Genomic DNA, 17101 nt, shown 5'->3' with positions numbered 1-17101 from the left:
TCTAGTCGGGAGTGGTGCTGACTGAAAACAGATGATTTGGAGCGATTCGCGCGCCATCTGTTGGTCATTCTAAGGACTTATTGAACTACCCTCGTATGTAACGGATTATAGCAGGGGTCTCCAAATTCCAAAATCGAGACCCTCGATTTTCACGGTAAAATTGAGAATTACGAAATAAAATAATCAATGTTAAGTTTACGTTACTATAATAATATTAAATGAAGTAATGAATGGAATTTAAATGTTTTATACTCACAATGCAAATTAACTGAAAATCAATTTGTTTATGAATAATTAAAAATTTTATTTTTAAATTAAGATTTAAGTTTATCAAAAATGTATCTTAATTTTATAATTATCCTAATTACATAAAAAATTATATCCCAATAAAATAAAGTAATTTAAAATAATAGTCCTGACATTAACAACAATTCATTTTTAAATCCATAATAACCAATTTTTGAATATTAAGAGTTTATGAACATTGTTAAATGGATCTAGATAATTTATAACACTATCAAATCTAGCAGATAAAAAAAAATAAATAAATTACGATTAAAACTCCTCGGAAAAGATACTTCACAGAGGTTATGTATAACATAAAATCTTTAAAACTAAGAAATTTGAAATACTATTAATTTGAATGATTAAAAATTTGTGACAATATTTTTCTACTCTTACGAAAAAAAATTACACGAAATAGACTATTTTCAACTAAAAAAGTCCAATTTTCAACTAAACAAATTAATTTTCAACAAAATGTATAAACTTTTATCCAAATAGTTGAATTTTCAACTAAGATACATTTCTATTTTTCATTACATTTTTTCTAAATAAATATGTTCATTTTGAAATTTAAAAAATATCAAATTTTACCACAAAATAAAGAAGTTAAATGTGCATTGGGGACAATTAAATTTAAATAAAAAAGAAAACAAATTTTTGCAAATCATTTTAATTTTGTATGAAATATGTAGTAGAATTTTTTATCCAAATGTTGACGTTTTAAGCCAAAACGACGAAATTTCTATGTAACAGTTGAATTTTTGAGAAAATAGACAAATTTAGTTCATCACATTATTTCCCCGTTGAATTTTCAACTTGCAAAGATAAATATTCTACGCAAAGTTTGATAGTTGATATTTCAAAATTAAAATAATGTCATTCAAAATAAAAAAAAACAGTTGGATTTAACCAACAAAGATGAAGTTTCCGGAAAATACTTGATTTTTAAATAAAAAATTGATTTCCTAACAAACAAATTAAAAGGAATGATAAATTTTCAACCAAATAGGTACATTTTCTATCCAATTATTGATTTTTTTAGTCAAAAGTACGAAGTTTCTACAAAACAGTTAAACTTTCTACCCAGAAAAGCGATTTTTCAGTCTTTGTATTAAAAGTTTTTGTAAACATATAAATTTAAAAGTTTTATTTATAATACATTTTTTTAACATTTTGAACGGTAAAAATGAGGGAGAATTACATTTTTTTATTTATTTCAGACAAAATTATCGCATCAATTAAAAGTTTTGTGATCGTAATAACAATTTAAAATTCTATAATTTCAGCAGCTTTGACTTTAAAATATTCAATTTAATTTACAGTTAACAATTTTAAAACTTGAATCACTTTGAACAGAAAGTTATTTTTATTTAAAAGTTAAAATTTTCGAATAATTTAATTTTGGACGCAATAATATTAGCTTTGAATTTTTAATGATACAATTTTCATAATTCTAATTCACAAATATTTTAATTTTTAAAGTTTTGAATTTTTTTATTTTCAAAATTTTAATCTGAAATAATCATATTGATAAGTTTACAATTGGAATTTTTAAAACTTGAATCGCCTTTTTTGATATTTTTTTAGTTACACACATTTTCAAATTATTTACAAGGAAAGAAGAATCAGCAGTTTTTTTTGTGAATTATATAAATTTTATAATTTTCATGAGACAATTAGGAAAGATTTTTAAATATTTCAGATACGTCAAAAAAAGAATGTAGAAGATTTAAAAAATATATATTTTATTTTACAGCATTCTACAAATTATTAGAAAAATTTTAGCCTTTTGAAAAGATATTTAGGGCTTTTATAATTTCAGGAAAAATGATAAATATTCCATAAGTTTTCGGAAATGCTTCCAAGGTTTAAAATATTTTAAATCTATGCAAAGTCTCTTGAATTCCTAAAAATATTTTTAAATGAATCCAATTTTTCTCGAAATTTTGAAAAATCATATAAAATGTAAAAATTAAGCTCAAAATCTTCAAAAATTTCTTACAAATTTGAAGAAAATTATAAAAGATTTTTGAATACTTCAGAATCGTCAACAAAAAATCTAGATTAAAAAAATAATATTTTAGGGATTTTACAAAATAACAGGAAAAGTTCGAGACCTTTTAAAATAAATATATATACAATGCCTCTTAAATTCTTAAAAATATTTTTATCCGTCTGGACTTTTTCTTGAAATTTTGAAAAGTTATTTCAAATGTAAAACGATGCCTCAAAACATTAGTGTCCAGACTTTTGCGTTTTTAACGTCTGGCTTTCTTTTTATTTAAAAACTTTCACATAAATCTGCATTTTTAAAAATCTTCTTTATTCTCCTTTAATCTAGCTATATTTATAGAATTTTATGGTTTATTTTATTTTTTATTTTTTAATGCTACCAAAGTGAAAAATTTTTCTTTAAAATCTTCTGCTCTTTTCCAAATTTAAGGAAATATTTGATGTTTCAAAATCTTTTTCAATTTTCTCCTAAAGCTCTTTTTTCAAATTAAAAAATCGAAAGAAATTGTTTTGGGAAACTAAAGAATTTATGTCATTATCCTGAATTTTTAAAAAAAGTCCTAAGATATCTGATAAATTTAAATGGTTTTTTAATCGTTTCAAAACTTCTACATATCTCTTAAAGTTGCTAAAATTTGTTCTAAAATTATATATTATTGCACGATGTTGCTCTAAAAACTTTTAAACCATTTTTTTTTAATTTTATGAAATAATTTGAAACGTTTTGTAAAAAAAAGAACAACATTTTTTCTTCTTAAAAACTCTGGAGTTTTTATATAGTAGAAAAATGTTAAGAAAAAATTATATACAACATAAAATACTTAATTTAAAAAAAAAAAGTTATAATTTAATCTTTATTTAGTTTGATGTTGTGAAAAAATTAGTCATCTAACAATTAATTGATTTTTTCATAAATGATAACATAAAAAGCATTAAACAATCATTTTCATTTAAACATAGAAATCATTTGTACTCTAAATTTTCTTTTAATATCACATTCATTTGTGCGAATTTGTTTTATTGGTAACTTTTGAAACTAATTTCAGAAAAAAATCAAACGTATTTCCATATGATTTAAAAAATTGAATGCAAATACACATTTTAGTATTTGTTCGCGGCCTGATTTAAGTATTGCAATTGAATCTTTATTCAATTAAATGTTATAAAAAAAATATTCAGCTTATATCAATTAGACACTCTTTATTCAAAAATTTATCTTTTTAATTTGAAAATTCACATGATTTAATAGAATTTTTATTTTACTTGGAAAAAATGCCTCTGTTTCGTTGAAAATATAACAATCATGTTAAAAATTCATACTTCTTGGAAAAAATTCGACTATTTTACAGAAAATTAACTTATTGTTTATAATTCTTATTTTAGTGTTGGAAAGTGAACTGGAATTTTCTTTGGGTGTTAATTTAACTCTTTTTTCAAATTTATCTGTTCAGAATAAATTTCATATTTGTTAAATAAAAATTCAACTGCTCGTTTGAAAATTTTACATCTTTTTGGAAAGATTGTCTTTTTGATTTTAAAATTCACTTGCTTTAGCAGAAATTTCATCTTTCTTGGAAAAAAATACAACTATTTGGTTGAAAATCCATCAATTTTGTTGAAAAGCCATACTTTTTTATTTAAAGTTCTGCTGTTTGGTTTGAAAATGTAACTATTTCGTATTTTTCTTTTGGTATTGAAAAGAGAAATAAAATACTTTCTGAATGAAAATTCCACTATCTTAAAACAAATTTTGTTTAAATTAAAAATTTATCTTTTTTAAGAGTAATTTCCTCTTTCTTCGATAAAAATTCAACTGTTTGGTTGCAAACTAAACTATTTTGTTAAAAAGTTATACTTTTTGTTTAAAAAGTCTATTTTTTTCTTAAGAATTTAATTATTTCGTAGAAAATTTACTTTCTTTTTAAAATTTATGGTTTGATGTTGAAAAATGAACTGAAATCTTTTCTGGATGAATGTGCAACTTTTTAAAAAACACTCTTGTCTTAGTTGCAGCACAAATTTTATCTTTCTTGGATATAAATGCAACTATTTGGTCGAGAATTCAACTATTTTATAAAAAATGCATCCTTTTTAGTTGAAAAAATTCGTCGTTTTGGATTGGAAATTTAATTCTTTTTCTAGAAATTTATTTTTGATTGCAAATGAGTTTTTTTTTTTTAATAAAAATTCATCTGTTTTCAAAGATTTTTTATAAAAAGGTAACTAGTTGGTAGAAAATTAAACAATTTTGCTCAAAGGTAATCCGTTTTAGTTAAAAATTCTTCTTCATGAATTAAATTTTGTTTTCGTAGAAACTTATTTCTTGTGCAAAATTGATATTTTGATGGTGAAAAGTCAACCGAAATCTTTCTTAACAGAAAATCCAACTATTTTTCTTGGAAAATGTATGTTTTTGATTTAAAAATTCATCTACTTCAGTACTATTTTGTTTTAAATGATTGCACTTTTAGCCAAAGAAAATGAAAATTCTACTAAAACAGGTGAATTTTTAAATCAAAACGGCAAATTTTTCAAAAAATATTTTTCATTCAAAAAATATTTCAGCAACAAAATATGAATTTTAAACGAAGTTTAATGTTATACGGAAAGAATTGAATTTTTAACCCAAAAAGACATTCCCTTAATTACCGAACAAAAATGTTGACAAAAAAAAAAAGAAAAGTATTTTCAACACAAAATTTAAATTATCAACCAACAAAATAAATTTTTAACTACAATAATTATTTTCAACCAAAAATAATAATTTCTTAAAAAAGAAGTTCAAACTTCGACCAATTAGTTAAATTTTTTAGCAATAATTTTAATCAAAATAGTTAAATTTTCAATTGAAACAAAATTAATTTTTTATCATAAAAGTGAATTTTCAACAAAATAATTCAAAGCTTAACAAGATAGTTGAATTTTCAATTTTAAAATATACATTTTTCACAAAGAATTAAAGAGTTTAATTTTCAATTTAAAAATTACTTTTCCATGAATAAAAATAGTTTTTCATCTGAAACAAGATAAATTTTGAAATACAAATGAAATAGTTGATGTATTTTAAAACTAAAAAGACGAATTTTCAATCACAATCATGAATCTTCAAAAAAAAAAAAAAAAGGAATGAGTTCTTAACAAGTAGAAAATTCGCCCAAATAGTTGAATTAAAAAAAAAAGATAAATCTTCAACGCAAAATATATATTTGACACTCCAATAAAAAAATATTTTAATTATAAATAAAAAACGGTTGAATTTTCTAGAAAAAAGAATGAATTTTAACCAAAAATGAAATTTCAGAAATAAAATAGATACCGAAAAAGATTAATTTTCAACTAGAATAGTTCCAATTTCAATTGAGAAAAATAATTTGTTTATCAAAAAAGAGAACTTTCAACTAGAATATAGTTCAATTTTCAATTTAGGAAAATAAATTTGTGACCAAAACGGCCATTTTCAATGAAATATTTATTTTTTCAACTAAAATGGTGGATTTTCAATTCAAATTTAAAATCGTCAACCTAAAAAATCTACTTTCAACAAAAGACTTTAATTTACAACCAAGTATAGTTGATTTTTCAATTAAAAAAAAATTTCCACAAAAAATAGAAAAGTTTAATTGTTAGTTAAAAAAATAATTGTAACAAACAAAAGTATTTTAGAACATAATAGTTCAATTTTCAACTAAAGAAATGAACTCTTAAGAAAGTAGTATTTTCAACTTTAAAAAAATTAATTTAGAACCAAAAAGGGAATAGTTAATTTTTCAATTAAAAAAATTAATGCTTGACAAAAAAAAAAGATTTTTTAACTAAATAGTTCAATTTTCTACTCAAAAAATGTATTTTTAAGAAAGCAGTTCTGCTGGCAACCACGTCGTTAATTTTTAAACCAAAAACAGCTTTATTAAACCAAATTGATCAATTTTCAAACAAATATTCAAATTTTCGACCAAGAATGGAATAGTTGTTGAATTTTAAAACTAAAAAGACGAATTTTAAACAAAAGAATGGAACTTTTAATCAAGAAAAATTTCTCAGTCGAAAAAGGACAAGAAAGTGTACTAAATAATGTATACAAAATATAAATTATATGTACTTGCAACCGAAAATGAAAGTCCGTTAAAAAAATAAATTGTAATAAAAAAAAAAAGATTTTTGAACGAAACAGTTAAACTTTTAACCGAGGAAAATAATTTTTTAACAATGTAGTTTTTTCCACCAAGTAGTTGAATTTTCAACTACAATTATGAATCTTCAACCGAAAAATAATAAATTCTTAAAAAAGAAATACAAATTTTCGACCAAAAAAATATTTAAATGTTCAATCTAGTTTCAACTAAAAGCTTGAATTTTCATGAAACAGATAAATTATTAATTATAAAATTTCCACCCAAAGTGGAAGAGTTCAATTGTCAGTCAGAAAAATCAATTTTTAACAAACAAAATAAAGATTTTTCAACAATATAGTTAAATTTTTAACTAAAAAGATTAACCATTTAAAAACTAGTATTTTCAACCGATTAGTTGAATTTGCAACCAAAAAGTGAACTTTCAACTAAAAATATCAATTTTCAACCCAAATGTTAAAGTTTCAACTAAAAAAAAATCAATTTGGAACCAAACAGGGAATAGTTAATTTTTCAATTAAAAAAATTCATGCTTAACTAAAAAAAGGAAGAATTTTTAACAACAAAATTCAATTTTCTACTCAAAAGAATGAATTTTTAAATTTTATAATTCGTCTCTTTGACTTAAAAATTCAACAATTTGTTAGAAAATTTGACTATTTTGTATAAAAAATATGTAATTTGTTGAGAATTCATCTTTTTTTTTTCTTTTTAGAAAACACAGCTATTTTGTTAAAAGCCAATGTTTTTGGCTTGAAAATTCAAAATTTTGGAGGGCCCTTAATCAGCCATTGAGACCATTTTTGTAGAAAATTAGTAGACAATTGTACGGTAATTGTAAACTTACTTTGTGGGTAAATGGAAAAAAGAGAAGCATCAACTTCATGAGAACGTAGTCCGTGTCAACTGCAAAATAATACTTTAAAGCACTGACAGGAACATATTTTTCCAACTGTTGTTTTCCTGAGCCGACCAACGCGTTTCCGTAATGCGCTGCCATGTTCGCCACCATTGGTTCGGCAAGAAGTTGGGTGGCAAATTGTGGAGTGGAAAATCCTTCTGTGCGTGGTTCATGCTGAGAGTAAGGCTGCATAGGTGACGAAATTGGAGTTTGCATCGATGGCTGCATCGAGGGTTGCATGGGAGGTTGCATAGTAGGAGGTGTTGTGAATCCATACGATGGTGAAACTTGCTCTGGGATGTTGAATCCAAACTCCGATGGCATTCCATTGTTTGGAGGCAACTAAGAAGAATTCAATTTACGAAGCTTTAGTTATTTATTTTGCAGATTCAGGGCAACGCGGCACTTTTCTTCAAATTCCCGTTAAAGTTTTTTCAATTTTTCTGGTCAACTAAAAGTAACAGGTTGCCTACTAAAAATCATTGGAAAAAAATTCCCTGAAAATTTCAGGTATCACAAATTTTTTTCCAGATATAATTTTTCTTGGTACGGCGTCATTCAAATATTCCGCAGTTTTTAAAAGAATTAATTCGAAATGGAACACTAGAGCTACAAAATTTTCCACTTGAAGTAATAAAAACGGAGGTTTAAATCAGGGATTTCAACCAAAGTAAGGGGCATTTTTAGATATTTGCCAATCATTTCGATAAATTTAGAAGAAATTGGCTGAAAAATAAGCTTAGTCTAGGAAATTATAAAATATAATGAGCCTAAAAAGGCACAATGTCAAAATTTTATATAAAAAAGAACAATAAGCAACGTAACGAAAGTTTCGTTACGTTCCTTTTTGTTTTCTTCTACATAAAACTTTAACTTAACACAAATTTGACAATGTGCCTCCATAGCTGTATTATTTTTTAGCGACTTTTCATACTTACTATTATTTTCAAGAAAATTATATTGAAATTTAAGAAATATTTGGAAAAGATCTGAAAATGCCCCTTAATTTGGTTCGAATCCCTGGTTTAAATGAAAGCACTTAACTGTTAAATTTTGAACTTTTAAAATTAAAATTTAAAAGGTTTTAATTAAAAAATGTTGTATTCAAATGCTCAATAATTTACGCGTATAAAATTTAAGGTACTAACATTTTTCAATTTAAAAAATAGAAATCCACGTTATCATTTTCAATGTTGTAAATTAAAAAAATCAATCAACTTTAAAATTTTCAAAATTATATAATTTTAAGGAATTTTAAGCTATTAACATCAAATATTGAAAAATTGGAAAAATTTTAACTGAACACTTATTAAATTAGAAATTCAATTATTTTCTTTTTAAATAGTTTAAACATCCTTGGAAAGCTTCAAAATTTTATTTCAAAATCTTGAGAAATCTAGAAGTTGTTTTAAATTGGTTTTAAATTAAAAATTCTTTTGAAATTTTTTTCAGAACTTCTAAATGTCTGTCAAAATGAATTGAATTTTTTCTACAATTTTCAGAAAATCCTGCAAATTTTAGAAAATTTCTTTACAATCTGGATGTATAAATAACAATTGAACATTTATTATTTGTGGGCGAAATTTGAGTAATTTTAAGAGATATGCAGAAGTTTTGAAAAGATTCAAACTTAATGGTAAAACTTGAAATGAGAGCCTGATATAAAACAAAACGTAGATTTTCGCAGATTTTAAACAAAAAATTAGATTCTTTTCAAGAATTGTGAAAGGCTTCAAAATAATAAAAACATTTTCTAAAATTTGCATGATAATTTTTTATCTTTTTAAAACTCCTAAATATATCTTAAAATTATTCAAATTTTTTCTACAAAATGTTCATTTGTAAATTATACATCAAAAATTAAAAATTTCACTTACAAATTAAGCATTTTTCAAATTCAACAATTAAAATTGTAACGTTCAAAGTTTAAAGGCTCTTCGAAATTTTAACGATTCCAGGTTTTCTATACCAAACAATTCAGTTAAAGATTCTTTACTTTTCAATATTTGGTTTCAATTTACTTGTCTTAAATAAAAATTCAAATATTGCTAAAAATTTAATAATTAATCTTTTTTTAATTAAAAATTTCAAATTGAATGGGTTAAAAAATGAATATTTTAGACTGAAACAATATTTTAAATTTAATAAAATTCTTTAATTACGAATATATTATTATGAAGTTATTTTTAAACCGTTTAAGTTTAAACGCTAAAATATGAAAATTCTTAAATTTTGAACTGGTTTAAAATCGTATTGCCAAATCGTTTTTTTCTCTTTTTATTACTTAAAGTACAGATAAATTTAAAAAATTTATTTAATTATTAAAAAAAATTTTTTTTATCCAAAAATTTTCAACATCAAAGGCTTTTTTTTATTTGTTCAAGTCTAAGAAAGCATTAAAAAATTCTTTAAATTAAAAATGTAAGCTCAGAAATAAAAATTTTAAATGGTAAATTTTAAAAGTAAAAATTTTGAATTACGCATTGTCAGCTAAGTAATAGCATAATTGAAAAACATAAAAATTCCACTAATTATTTAAAAACTGTTAAAATAGAACGTGGACAGATTTTTCTTCTACAAATTTGTAAAATTCCCGGTAAAAAAAAAAGAAATTCACTGTTATTTCCATAGAGTTTCAAGCAAATAGTTGAATTTTGAACTAAAAAATATCACTGTTAAAAAAAAGGAATAGTTATATTTTCATTTAAAATAATTAATTTTCCACACAAAAATTTTTTTTTTTTAAGTAATGTATTTTCAATGAAAATGATGAATCTTTAACTGAAATAGATCAATAGATCAATAGATAAATTTTTAACAAAAGAGTTTAAATTTCAACCAATTTGTCTCATTTTCAACCTAAAAGATGAATTTACAACAAAAATTATGAATATTTAATTGAAATAATTAAAATTTTAACCAAAAGGATTAATTTTTAAACGAGAAGATTAATTTGCAAACAGGAAAATTAACTTTCCACCAAAACAGATTAATGTTTCAATAAAATACACGAATTTTTAACTAAAAAAAAAACAAACAAATTTTCATCCAAATAGTTGGATTTTGAATTGAAAAATATCAATTTGCAAACAAAAATAGAGTAGATCCATTTACAGTTAAAAAAAAATTCGTTTTGAACCAAACTGGTGAATTTTTAACTAAAATGTTGAATCTTCAACTGAAATACTGAAATTTTAAGCCAAAAAGATTAATTTTTAACTAAAATGATGAATCTTTAACTGGAAACTGAAATTTTCTACCATCAAAATATTTTTTTAAAATAAAATGATGAATATGTAACTGAAATACTTGAATTTTCAACCAAAAAGATAAATTTTTAATCATTAGAAACTAAAAAAATAGCCACAATTTATAATACAATTTATTAATTTTTTTAGTTTCTAAGGATTCAATTCACCAATGCACCATCGATTAATTAAATCAATAATACTAAAAACATAACTATTCATTTCTTGGATTTGTCTCTGAAGTACTAAATAGTTAAATTTTAAATAAAAAATATCAATTTAAAAAAAAGGTTAATTTTGAACTAAAAAATATTAGCGTTCAACAAAAAAAAGGAATAGTTAAAGTTTCAGTTAAAATAATTAATTTTTCACAAAATAAAAAAAATATTTTTACTAAAGTAATGTATTTTCAATGAAAATGATGAATCTTTAACTGAAATAAATCAATCTTAAACCAAAAAGATAAATTTTTAACAAAAGAGTTAAATTTTCAATTAATTTGTCTCATTTTCAACCTAAAAGATCAATTTACAACTAAAATTATGAATATTTAATTTAAATAATAGAAATTTCGACCAAAAGGATAAAATTTTTAGACGAGAAGATTGATCTGCAAACAAGAAAATTAATTTTTCACCAAAAAAGATTAATTTTTCAACAAAATACATGCATTTTCAACTAAAAAAGACGAATTTTGAGCCAAATAGTTTGAATTTGGTTTTAAAAATATCAATTTGCAAACAAAAATAGAGTAGATATATTTACAGTTAAAAAATTCATTTTTAACCAAACTGATGAATTTTTAACAAAACTGAGGAATCTGTCCCTGTAATACTTGAATTTTCAACCAAAGCGATGAATTTTTAAACAAAAAGATTAATTTTTTACAAAAAAAAAAACAACAATTTTTCAGCAAAATACATTAATTTTCAAATTAATAGTTCAATTTTGTGCTAAAAAAGACCAATTTTCATGCCGCTAGTTGACATTTGAACTAAATAATACCAATTTTGCAAACAAAAATGGCATAGTTTAATTTTCAGTTGAAAAAAAAAAATTAATTCCAAACTCAAAAAGATGAATTTTTAACCATGAAAATTAATTTCTACAAAAAAAATAATTTTTCAATTAAAAAAAAAATAATTTTGCAAGACAAAAAAATTAAACAGTTCAATTTTCGGGTAAAAAAAGTAATTTTAAACTAGAGAGATTAATTTTTAACCAAAACGATGAAAAATTTAACTAATAATTAAAGTTATGACTGTAATAATAATTAAATACTTAGCAAAAAAATTAATTTCGAGTCAAGTAAAAAACAAATACTCAACAAAGCAGCTCAATTTTCAACTAAAAAGATGGATTTTCAATTAAAATTAATCTTGAACACAAAAAATTAATTTTCAACAAAAGGGTTTAACTTTTAACCAAGTAATAAGATTTTAATTTAAAAAAAATGAATTTTGAACGAAAAATGTAGTAGTTAAATTTTCAGTTGCAAAAATTAATTTTAAATAAAACAAAAAAACTAATTTTTCAACAAAATGGTTAAATGCTTCCAGATTTTTTCAGATATATAAAAATTCTCTGATAATTCCAGGTTTTAAAAATTTTAAGCCTCAAAGATGAATTTTCAACTAAATTGATAAATATTTAACTGTAATACTTGAATTTTTAACCGAGAAGAAGAATTTTTTAGCAAGAAGATTAACTTGCAAACAAAAAGATAATTTTTAACAAAAAAATCGATTTTAAATCAAATATGTGGGTTTGTAATGAAATAATTGAATTTTCAATTTAGACAGACAAATTTTTATTCAAATTGTTGAATTTTGAACAAGAAAAGACTTTGAACGAAGAACTTTTTTACCAAAAAAGGATGTGTTCTCTATTCAAAAGGACGTGTTTTTTATGAAGACAGTTAAATAATTAATCTGAAAAGTTAAATTTTCAACGAAAAAAAATATAATTTTCAACCAAAAATTTGAATTACAGAAAAAAATCATTTTTAGCCAAGCCAAGAAACCATACTCAACCCAGTAAGATTAATTTTCAAACAAATAGTCGAACTTAAAAAATAAATGGCAACCAAATGATTGCATTTACATCCAAATAGTGGAATTTTCAAGCAAAAGAGAGGAATTTCGAACAAAATAGTTAAATTTTTCACCAAATAATTGCCTTTGTAACCAAAAAGTTCAACTTACAACTAGGAAAGATTAAACTTTAACAAAAAACAGTTGAATTTTTATGCAAAAAATAAATTTTTTGAAGAAAGTTGAATTTTCAACTTAAAAGTTCACTTTCAACCAAAAAAGAAAAAATTTACAGCAAAAAACACGACCTTTCTACCATGAAAGATGAATTTTGAATCCAAAAGTACAAATTTTATATCCAAAATGACAAATGTTATAAAGTTTCATTTTCGATAAAAAAAACTAACGTTCCCATCATGAAAGATGAAGTTTTCAACAAAAAATGTATTTTTGAATGAAATAGTTGAATTTTCAAAACCAAAATTATTTTTCAAGCAGTTACATTTATGATAAAATAATTGAAATTTCAACTGAAATTGACGAAATTCAACTAAATAGTGAAATTTTTAACAAAATAATTTAACTTTTAAGTCAAAAAGACGACTTTTTTAAAAAACAGTATAATTTTCAACAAACGAGTTAATTTTTAACCGAGAGGAATTTTTAACTAAATAAGATAACTTTTCAACAAAATAGTTAATTTTTCAACTGAATATAGAAATTCCAGATCACCGTAAAACTTATTTTTCAACATTCTCTGACTTTTCCCTGACCAATTTTTAATTTTTTCGAACCATATTTAAAGACCAGAAACTTGTAGTATTTTTAATACTGAATCTTTTATAAATGAATTAAAACATTTGTTAATTTATTAATCTTAACAGTTATTTAAAGTGCTTCTTACAGAAGTTACCCGACATTTACCATTTTTTTCTTCAAAATCCCTGACTTTTCTTGACGCACCAAATTTTGTGATTTTCAGGTTTTCCCTCAATTTTGGCTACCCTGTATATTTAACAATAAAAAAATCATTTTCAACCAATAATAGTTGTATTTTCTTATTGGGTTCTATTACTTTAAATCGCATTGAAGAAAAAAACGAGAATTTTCTTTAAATCAGGGGAAAAAAGAGAACTTATTTTAAAAAAGGGGGAAAGACGGGACATTTAAAAACATTGAAATTTTTTATATTTTTGATTTAATACCTGTTGATTATACATGTAGGGGTTTTGTGGCATTGAAGATGCTGGTGGTGCAAACCCGGTGGAAGGATCTAAAACCCTTTTCGGTTTGCCTGAAAAAGAAAAGGCATCTTTTTACATGATATTGGAAGCATTTAATTTCCTTTTAACTCCTAAACATATCATTAGTTTTTAATTAGATTACATATTTAAAAGCAAAAATATAATTATTGCCAATTAGTAAGAAAGACGATTAGACAACCAAAATGTAATCATATTAACAAAAAAATAGGATCATTCAAAATTAGATGCAGTGTTAAAAAAGTTCCTTAAAAAAGACACTAATTACAAGTAGAGTTACACGTAACTTTAATTTCCTTTTTTACTATATATATGGAAACATATGTTACATAAATTAGAAAATCATCAGAATTTCAAAAAACAAAAAAACCAATGTTGTCATTTTTACTGTTCACAATTAATAAATTTAAAATTGCATATCTATAAAATTAAATTAATTTAAATTCTTAAATCTTAAAACTTGAACTAATACAAAAAGAAAATATTAAAAGTTGCATAATTTTTTATTATACTCATTAAATATTGAAGTCTTAAATTCCAAATATTTAAAATTGAAGAATTTTCAATTGTAAATCTTCACAATTGAATTATTTCAAAAAACGTTCAAAATTACATAAATTAAAAATATAAATCTTAAAAATTGAATAATTTACAATATTCTATATTTTAAAAATTCAAGAATTTTCATTTGCATCATTTCAATATATGTAGAACTTCTAATGGTAAATATTGAAAATTGAAGATTTTAATTTTTTCAATTTACTAATGAAATTTCTCTTCATCTTAATCACAATTTAAGAATTCATATTCATAATTTTTTAAAATAGATAAGAAATTTAAACTGCCAACCGCTAAAATTCAAGAATTTTCAATTATACTAAAGAGTTTATAATTTCGAAAATTACAATTAAAATTATGTAAGCTTTAAGTTTTACATAAATTCTTTAATTATTATTATTTACGTTCGCATTTCTTCAATTTGGAAAATTTATAATTAAAAACTTGACTTTTGATCTTAAAAATAATTTAAATTTAAAAATTATTCACACAAAATTTAAATGAAAGCGTTTACAATTGTCTTTAAAATTGAAAAGTTTTCAATTGTATCTCATTAAAATTGTAGAACTTTTAATTTAAAAGCGTTAAAATTGAACAATTTATAATTTTGACAATTCAAAATTCAAAATTATGCAAGTTAAAAATTATGCACTTAAAAATTCTGTGATTTTGATGATTGACATTTAAAATTTCCTCAATTTGTAAGCTTGAGAATTGCAAACTTGATTTTTAATTTCAAAAATCATCTGAAAAGAATTTTTATTTATAAATCATTAAAATTAACAGTTTTCAAATTTAACTTTCGAAAATGATTTAACTTCAAATTCTAAATTGTTTAAATTAAAGAGTTTTTTATTTTGCCAATTTACAATTGCAAAACTTGACGTGCTATTTCTAAAATCATAAAAAATTTAAATTTTTTATTTAGACATATCTAAAATTCCAGATTTTTCAATTATAACTCAATTTGCAAGATTTAGAATCAAAAACTTGACTTTTTATTTCAAAAATCATCAAAGTTAGAAATTTGTTATTTATAAATCTTTAAAATTAAACAGTTTTCAAAAGTTAATATTCTAAAATTTCTAATGGTGAAAAAATGAAGAGCCTCTAATTTCTCCAATTACTATAAAAAATGCTGAAAATTTTAAGTTTTAAAATTGAAAAATTCTGTGAATTTGATGCTTTTCATTCGAAATTTCTTCAATTTGGAAGATTTAGAATTAAAAACATTAATTTTGAGTTCCAAAATCATCCAAATTAGAGAATTCATATTTATAAGCTTTTTAAAGTAAAAATTTCTCAAATGAAAATATTCTAAACTGATTAATTTTAAATTGCCAATCGTAAAAATTGAAGAATTTTTAATTTTGAAAACTTACACGTACATCAATATCTTCTAGGCATTTTACAATTTTATTGTGAAAATAAATTCAAAACTATAAACAATAAAAAATCAAGGATCTCGAATTACAAATCTACAACGTACACTTATTTCAAAAAGATGTTCAAAATTTTATGATTTTAAACTATAAACATTCAAAATTAAACAAGTTGTCGAATTTTAAATTGTAAACATCTTCAAAATGAATCAGGCGAAAATGGAAAAAATTACAAAAATGTTGACCATATTTTAATTGATTAATTATTATTACAATGATATTGAAATAAAAATTAGAAATGACAGAAGGCCGATTAAAATTGTGCGAAAGCCGATGTAAGAACTTTAATGTCCTACATTTTTAACTTGATAATTAGGCAATCAAAATAAGATACGTGTAATAAGCGCGCGTAGCGCTCTTTTGTTGCCAGTACCTAATAATTGTACTAAAATAAATATTGGAATCAAATATTATTAAAAATCTCTAAAATATAAATGTTTCAAAGTTGGATCAAGCGACAAAGCAATAAAAAAAAACTTCAAAAGATGATCACTTCCTTGTTTGGAGTCTAGACAAAACCTCAACTTCCGCTTAATTTTCATGAAAATACTATCAAACGCATTATAAAACATTGAGATAAAATACTGAGCTGAAATTTCCAGTTAAAAGACCAAACTGAATTGAAAAAATTCGATAAAATTGTCTATTATGAAACATTCACATTTCGTTAGTAGGAACAAACATAACCTATAAACTCAATATTTTCATTCTCTTTTTTTCTACAGTTTTAAATCGAGTAAAACGTCACTCGGAAAATATGTTGAAGAATAATAACGAATAAGGGAACTTGAATTGAATAGAAAATTAAGATATATTATAAAGGAATTACTGTCCAGCTGTAAAATATTCGAAACACGTCACGTACCTCTTCGTGCTCCCGACTGATTGTAATTCATTTTGCTGTAATTATAACTATTCCTGGCACAAGTTTTCGAATTATTAAGCACTCACAAGAGTATTTACAAAGTTTACAAACATTCGACTTATTTTTTCATTAGAAAATATTAAAAACAGTTTGGATTACACGTCGCCATGTCTCGGCACATCCCGTCAATCCCAGCAGACATTGCGAACTGAAAAGATACCCGCGAAAATTTACAAAAGGTTAAATATTTTCAGGGAAAGTCGTCATTAAAATTTTGATAATTTGAATTTTAATTTTTGTACGTTTTTCTTTTGTTTGAAAATATCTTGGGAAATTATTACGAGTATAAAAAATTCATAATAAA

The 17101-nt window shown here is 22.9% G+C and overlaps 1 protein-coding gene across 1 annotated transcript in view; it reads right to left on the bottom strand.

The window, feature by feature from the left end:
* The window catches only part of LOC117180188 (protein YIF1B), an 18530-nt gene extending 1599 nt beyond the window's left edge, over positions 1 to 16931 (bottom strand). Inside the window, exons 1-3 of the mRNA XM_033372558.1 lie at positions 16738 to 16931; positions 13816 to 13904; positions 7276 to 7671 (exon numbers count right to left, since the gene is read on the bottom strand). Of these exons, the coding sequence (XP_033228449.1) occupies positions 7276 to 7671; positions 13816 to 13904; positions 16738 to 16768 (516 nt within the window). The 5' untranslated portion in view covers positions 16769 to 16931. The remainder of the gene's footprint in view (positions 1 to 7275; positions 7672 to 13815; positions 13905 to 16737) is intronic.
* Positions 16932 to 17101: the final 170 nt, after the last annotated feature.

Source organism: Belonocnema kinseyi, chromosome 9 (genome assembly GCF_010883055.1).
Source record: "Belonocnema kinseyi isolate 2016_QV_RU_SX_M_011 chromosome 9, B_treatae_v1, whole genome shotgun sequence".
In the NCBI taxonomy this organism is placed as follows: domain Eukaryota; kingdom Metazoa; phylum Arthropoda; class Insecta; order Hymenoptera; family Cynipidae; genus Belonocnema; species Belonocnema kinseyi.
The sequence above is the reverse complement of the archived record's forward strand: the minus strand, read 5'-3'. Positions and strand labels throughout refer to the sequence as shown.